The sequence below is a fragment of the Sinocyclocheilus rhinocerous genome, unplaced genomic scaffold (genome assembly GCF_001515625.1).
Source record: "Sinocyclocheilus rhinocerous isolate Xijiao unplaced genomic scaffold, SAMN03320098_v1.1 scaffold2824, whole genome shotgun sequence".
In the NCBI taxonomy this organism is placed as follows: domain Eukaryota; kingdom Metazoa; phylum Chordata; class Actinopteri; order Cypriniformes; family Cyprinidae; genus Sinocyclocheilus; species Sinocyclocheilus rhinocerous.
Genome location: NW_015648612.1, coordinates 3,123 through 10,749, shown reverse-complemented (window position 1 = coordinate 10,749; position 7,627 = coordinate 3,123). Strand labels below are relative to the sequence as shown.

Here is a 7,627-nt window from a genome sequence, read left to right as displayed (position 1 = left end):
TGAAGTGAAAAGCTGCATGTTTGTAATAAATCCATCATTCTAAAATTTATAATAATAATTCCTCCAGTGAAAATGTCCATCCCCTTTGTCCTCTTACATCAAAATCCACCAACATACTTGTTTAGAACTGGTTTGGACTGTTTTCACTTGTAAACAGTGCTTGATCTGCATATTTCTCTCCTGATTTAGACAATATGACTTTTCACTGGAGAAAGCAAAAACATCTTGATGGATTTGTTTCTTACAAACATGGACTGGAGTGGTGTGGACTGCTTGTGGATTATTGTGATGTTTTTATCAGCTGTTTGGACTTTCATTCTGACGGCACCCATTCACTGCAGAGGATCCATTGGTGAACAAGTGATGAAATGCTGAATTTCTCCAAATCTGTTCCAATGAAGAAACAAAGTCATGTATGTCTTGGCTGGCCTGAGGGTGAGCAAATTTTCATTTTTGGGAGAACTATTCCTTATAACGAATGAATGTGAACACAACAAACAAGCAAAACACAGATTTTTCAGGGTTTCTTGGACAGTTAAAACTGGATGTCAAGAGCTGTTCAAGACTATTTTAGACATTCATTTTTTTTTTATTATTATTAAAAAAGTATTAAATAATTTCATTTAAGATAATTACATATATCTGCATGATAATATGATAAAAAAAACTTTAAATAAAATAAAGCAGTGAATGTGACAAGTTTAAGTGGAAGACGTGTCATTAAACGTTGTAAGAGAATTCCATGCTAGAGTGTGTTCATTTAATAGAACTCTGACCACCATTAAATGCCGTTATTGGGGTGGATCAGTGAGATAATGGAAGAAAGATGTGCAATGTTTCTGCACAGACAGGAAAAGATTGATTTGTGCATTGAATTTTCATTATTGCTTAAGTTTGAACCATTTTATGATCAAGGTCAGGGAATACAATGAAATTTAGTTCCCATGGTTGAACATATGGGTATTGGTCAAAAACTGGTCAGTTTTTCTAATAAGAAAAGGTATACTGGAAATTGAAAAAAATAAGAAAAAAATATTACACTTTGTGTTCAATCTAGTCAAAATATTTCAAAACTTTTGTAAGATGGATGACACTAAAGCTGGTTTAAGGAAAAACTCCATTAAGCAAAATTAATAAACACAACATTATGTGTGTTTGTAAGTGAACCCAAGGCCATGGCGGTGGTAAGTAATGAAGTTTACTAAAGAGAACGTTAAACAAGGATTAGAATAATCAATCAGCCATTCTGTCACAGACGGTCTCTATGAAGCTTTAACTTCCTCTCTCACGTCTCTCTCGCTCGCTCACGATCTGTCACTCCCTTCTCTTCATCTTCTGCCTTGATCCTACCTACGTTCTTTCCCCTCCTCCCTCTGTCTCAAAACAAGGCCACAACACAGGAAATTGGCTTTCTGTCCAGCCCAGACTCAATTAATTAGGGATTCAGGTGATCTAATGATTTGTAGCAAATTCAATAAGACAGAAGCCATTATATAGTTAACAAGAGGGGATTAGTAAAAGATTAGTTAAATATGTAAGGATAGTTCACCCAAAAATGAAAGCACCACAGTATAAATCACCATCCACTTTTGTTGTATGGAAAAGAGCAGCTTGGACATTTTCTAAAAATTCTCTATTGGTGTTTTATTGAAAGTTATAAAGGTTCGGAATAACATAAGGATCAGTAAATTATGACAATTTTTTTGGGGGGGGGTAAACTATCATTTTAATATCTAGAATTGAGGTCCACTACATTCAAAGGTTTGGGCTCAGTAAGTTTTTTAAAACAGTTTGTGAAATAAGTCTCTTATGCTGACCAAGGCTGCATTTATTTGAAAAATACAGCAAAAACAGTAATATTGTGAAATAATATTACAATTTTAAAAAGCTGTTTTCTATTTTAATATATTTTAAAATGTAATTTATTCCTGTTATGCAAAGCTGAATTTTCAGCATCATTACTCCAGCCTTCAGTGTCACATGATCCTTCAGAAATCGTTTTAGCAAGCTGATTTGGTGCTCAAGAAACATTTAATTATTATCAATGTTGAAAAAATTATCCGGCTTAATATTTTATGGAAACTGTGATACATTATAATTCCAGATTCTTTAGTGAATAGAAAGTTCAAAAGAACAGCATTTATTTCAAATAGAAATAATAAATGTCTTTTAATGTCACAATTTAATGCATCCTTGTGAATAAAAGTATTAATTTCTTTTTTTTTTTTAAACACGACCCCAAACCTTTGTACAGTAGTGTATGTGGCCCAATCCATCTGTGCTGTGATATTATTTAAAATGAATATATATATTTACATGTTCATTTAGCACGGTTTTATCCAATTCAACTTGAGGAACATCACAAGCACAAAAGACAGTATGTTTTACCTGAAGACACACTATTAAATCTTGATAGATGACACACTTCACTGATCCCCAAGGGGACATTCAGACTTAACTAATCATTTCGCTGATAATTCCCTTTAGACTTTTCTAGAAAGACCCTAATACGGTTTCTCCCCTTACCTTAATCACTGCAGGCTCTGAAATGACCGTCCCAGGCTTCAACACCTCCACGACTGCCTCTGGTATCACAGCCTTCTTCATACACCTTGGGCTCGGTAAGTTTATTTATTTATTTATTTTTTACGTTTTTCAAAAAAACTTCTATTTTGCTCACCAAGGCTGCATTTATTTGATCAAAAATACTGTAAAAGCAGTAATATTGTGAAATATTATTACAATTTAAAATAACTGTTTTTTATTTTGATATATTTTAAAATGTAATTTATTCCTGTAATGCAAAGCTGTGTTTCCAGCATTGCTCCAGCCTTCAGCATCTCATGATCCTTCAGAAATCATTTTAACATGCTAATTTGGTGCTCAAGGGACATTTGTTTTTATCAATATTATAGGAAAAAATTGTCAAGCTTAATATTTTTTGTGGAAGAGATACATTTTAATTTATTTTGGGTTTTTTTGCATTGACAATTTTTTGCATTGACACACTATTTTCCTATTTGATACTGTAAAGCTGCTTTGACACAATCTGTATTGTTAAAAGCGCTATATAAATAACGGTGACTTGACTCCAGATTCTTTAATGACTAGAAAGTTCAAAAGAACAGCATTTGTTTTAAATAGAAATAATAAATGTATTTAATGTCACAATTTAATGCTTCCTTGTGAATAAAAGTATTACATTTTTTTTTTTTAAACAGATCCCAAACTTTTGAACAGTAGTGTATGGAGCCCTACTCATCTAGACTACTGTGCTGTGAAATTATTTTAAATAAATATACATTTACCATGGTTTTATCCAATTCGATTTGAGGAACATCACAAGCACAAAAGACTTGAATCTTGATAGATGGCACACTCCATCGCTCCCCAAGGGGACATTCAGAATTAACTAATCAGTTCACTGATAATTCCCTTCAGACCTTTCTAGAAAAACCCTACTACGGTCTCTCCTCTCACCTTAACCACTGCAGGCTTTGAAATGACCGTCTCAGGCTTCAACATCTCCACTACTGCCTCTGGTATCACAGCCTTCTTCATACACCTCATCTTGAAGCCATACACATCGTCCCAGAATGCAATGCGGTCACAGTGTTTCTGAGTGTCCCCCACTGCCGCCAGGCTGATATTGCAGCGGTCTGGATAGACTGAGAAGAAAGATGATACATGAAAGTGAGTAAAAGACAAACTGCAGGGCTAACATTTGATATATGTACAGTCAAACGAAGCCCTCGTGAGTCAATACATCACATGACAAGAGCATTTTTCATTTAACAGACACTTTCATATCCAAAGTGGCTCGCAGTACATATTTTACCACAGCCATCCTGAATTGAGCTCCTGAATCGCACCTTCTGGGGTTTGAACCCACAACCTTTGGCTTACTGGTCCACAACTTCAACCACTAAGCCATGTCACATCCATTAAAAGATTTATGTGCAGCTTTTCAGATCTCTGGTGCAGTGGTTCGCTCATATGATCTAGACATATCTGGGCCATTCTGCTCCCAGGGATGCTGGTTCGAGTCCATTAAACTCGAAATGCAGGACATCATGAAAGTGCAAATCCTTGGTTTCCCTTCTTCATCATTTCAGCTATATGAGTATTGGAGAAGATAAGGGTAATTAACACTATATATATATATATATATATATATATGTTTAAACAAGCTACGTACAGTGGTCACACTTATACTGTATGTATGTGTTAACATTCTGTCTGTGCTTGAGAAAAACAAGTGATTGCATCAATGACAAATTTCTATTTCTTGTTTTTTTTTTTTTATTCTGGTTGTAAATGGCTGAAGCACTAGTAAAAAATCTTTGAAGAATGTAATGAATATTATATTACCTAGTTCAAGATTCAATAGCCAACCAATTTATTTAAAGGTGTGGTTCAGTGTTTTTTTTCTAGGCTTGATTGTGTTTATGGGGTGCAGTATAACGTGTTAATGCTTCGTTTTTTTAAAAACGCATTATTTTTCACATAATTTACCTTTATTCCACACCGCTCTGTCCCTTCTCTGAGAAACGCGCTGATCAATTTCCTGCTTTTATGAAGCCCCTCCCTCAGAAATAGGCGATGGGCTCTGATTGGTTAGCTAGCCCAGTGTGTTGTGATTGGCTAAACCGCCTCTAGTGCGCGTCTAATCGTCCCGCCCCTCTCCTCAGCGGCATGTGCTTCGTTTGTATTGTAAACAACGGCGTCGTTAATATCGCTTATCAGTTTGAGGCCGATTGAGAAGCAGAGGATATTATTGAAGAGGATCGTGCAGAACCTGTGCAAGCACGGCTTTTAATGGTAGGCCTATGTTTTTTGTTTGTTGTTGTCTCATACTTTTAGATACGCTGTTATTTGTAAATGCTACTGCTTATGTTAGCTTTTAATATACAGTTTTTTCCTTATTAAAGCTTTAATACAGTACGGCAACTGCATGTGCGGCCATGTTTAACGTACTAACTAACGTTAAAAAAAGTGAAATCGCAATCAACCACCCCTTTAAGGAAAAATAATTTAACTCTTTTCAAATAATTATAATTTAGGTCTCAACTAGACATTTCTCTAAATGCATAAATATTTCTGCTAAAACAATTAGTACCATATAAAGGTATAAACAATATTAATGTAAAAAAAATAAAAATAAATGTAAATTTGGATTTAATCTTAAGTGAACGATCTTTAAGTGGCATAACTGGTTAAATAAAGCTAAAAAGAATATATGTATAATATATATATCCATTCAGAAAAAAAATCCAATTAATTTGGAATCAGTAATATTTTTCAAAGAAATTAATACTTTTATTCAGAAAGGGAAACACAAAATTGATCAAATGTGACAGTAAAGACTTTCACATTTACAAAAAAAATCTATTTAAAAATAAACGCCGTTCTTTTGACCTTTTTATTCATCAAAGAAAACAGAAAAATGTTTTTTACAAAAATATTAAGCAAGATAACCGATTTCAACATTGATAATAATAAGAAATGTTTCTTGAGCAGCAAATCAACATATTAGAATGATTTCTGAAGGATCATGTGACACTGAAGACTGGAGTAATGATGCTGAAAATACAGCTTTGTATCACAGGAATAAATTAAATTTTAATATATATTCAAACAGAAAGCAGTTATTTTAAATTGTAATAATATTTCAAAATATTACAGTTTTTAATGTTCTTTTGATCAAATGAATGCAACCTTGGTGAGACCAAGAGACTTCCTTTAAAAAAAACATTAGAAAAAATCTTACCAACCCCAAACTTTTGAATGTATAAGAATATATGTATAATGTTCTATTAATATTTGATGATATTACATAATAAAACACAGACATGGAAATCATCTTAATGTTTCTAGTAGTTATGTGTGCAACAGTGAGACCTACAAAAAATCAAAAACAGCTATTTCAGATCAGACAGTACCATTAACTCTGTTCTAGACAAGCTCCAAGAGACAGAAATCCATGATGGACTATATCTCACCAACTTTGTCTGACCTTTAATCAAGGGTTAAGGGTGCACATTCACTCTCACGTGCCATAATAAAGTGTGTGCCATCAAAATCTCGTCTCCCATGTGACAGGATCGTGGCTGGTGAGTTATAACCTCCAGTCTGTTCCTTCGCTGTGACCCTGCGAGTGTCATGTAGGGTGAAAAACCACACATGCACACACCTGGAGTGGATTTGTCACCTCATTTTCTCTGATTAGTAAAGCTATGAATGATTGTCTTAGGAGACGCAGGTGAGCGCTGATTGGGTGCTACACGGGACCGTCCCGCACCTGAGCAGGGAGTGGAGGCTAGAGAGAGAGAGAGAAGAGGGACGAGGGGGAGGCAGTGTCCCAAGATTCATAGCTTTGACATCTGCGTCCTTCTCGACTCGGTGCTCATGGCCCGTTTGTCAAGCACCCCCCTCCAGCTCCTCTTGAGGGCAGCCGTGAAGAGGGTAGTGGGAACAGGGGGTGGAAAAAAAGCATCTAGTGATGAGAGAGCGAAAGCTCAGTCCACGTTTCGGGATGAAGAGAGAGGTTACTAATATGAGGTATAAAGGAGAGATGAAAGAAGAGAGAGAGGGAGAAACGAGGTTATAGTGGCAGGGGTAAGTAATGTTGATCTGACACAGTGCAGAGCTGCCACATGATTATATCAGTCTGCTTCACACCAGTTATACATGGCTGCAGGCTTTCCGACTGAGCTGAAAAATAGAAACGCGCTGCCTCACTGGACGATTCAGTGCCATTCAGCCTGTGCCTCTCCCGTTTTTGGCTTTCCTAGCAGATTTATGGATTTTAAATGTTCAGCATTTATTTTTCTGGAAAAATGTTGATGACATATCCTACATGCAACATATTTTTGACCAATAAAATGCCCACTAGAATGACAATTTCCCTCCCCCTAATACCAAATGCATCTGTTAAGTATAAATAGATCATGGATGTGACGTAAATGAAGCCAACTGCCTAAATTTCCTGCTTAAATAGGAAATACTCTAACACAGGAATGAGAAGTGGTCTCACAAGCAATTTCTTGTAGTGCAGCTGACTTTTTTTAAATAAGTGACAATAGTTTTAAAATACTTTGAAAAGTCTTGAAGTAATTTAAATACTTTAAATGATTTTTATAATACTTAAAGAATATTTGAAAATAAAAATATTACTTTTTAAAAAATATTATCTATCTATCTATCTATCTATCTATCTATCTATCTGTCTGTCTGTCTATACAGTAGAGTCAAGAGTCTTTAAGTAGTTTAAATAAGTAGTTTAAGTAGTTTAAAGCAGTGTTTCCCAACCGGGGTGCCGTCTGTCGAGAGCAGGGGTGCCATGTAAAAAAATTTTTTTTTAACTTAAATTGCTTGCTAAAATATTCAAAAAAGCAGCTATTATATAATATCCATTTCTGATGTCGCCAATAATTAGAGATGCACTGAAATTCCGGCTGCCGAAAATGAGTTCACCGCTCAGGATTCACTTTCACGTGGTGTGACGCTCTGCTTGTTATCCCGCTCTATGCGTGTGTGCGCTCCGCTCAGTCGCTCATGGCCCATGTGAGTGCTCCACTCATATACCGTTCATGCTCATCGGAACAGCAAAGTCCACTCAAAAATC

The 7,627-nt window shown here is 35.4% G+C and overlaps 1 protein-coding gene across 1 annotated transcript in view; it reads right to left on the bottom strand.

Moving 5' to 3' along the window:
• Nucleotides 1-7,627, bottom strand: part of LOC107709973 (protein arginine N-methyltransferase 3-like) — a gene marked incomplete at its 5' end in the record, with an annotated part of 32,972 nt that overhangs the window by 23,183 nt on the left and 2,162 nt on the right. Inside the window, one exon of the mRNA XM_016514647.1 lies at nucleotides 3,481-3,668. Coding sequence (XP_016370133.1) covers nucleotides 3,481-3,668 — 188 coding nt within the window. The remainder of the gene's footprint in view (nucleotides 1-3,480; nucleotides 3,669-7,627) is intronic.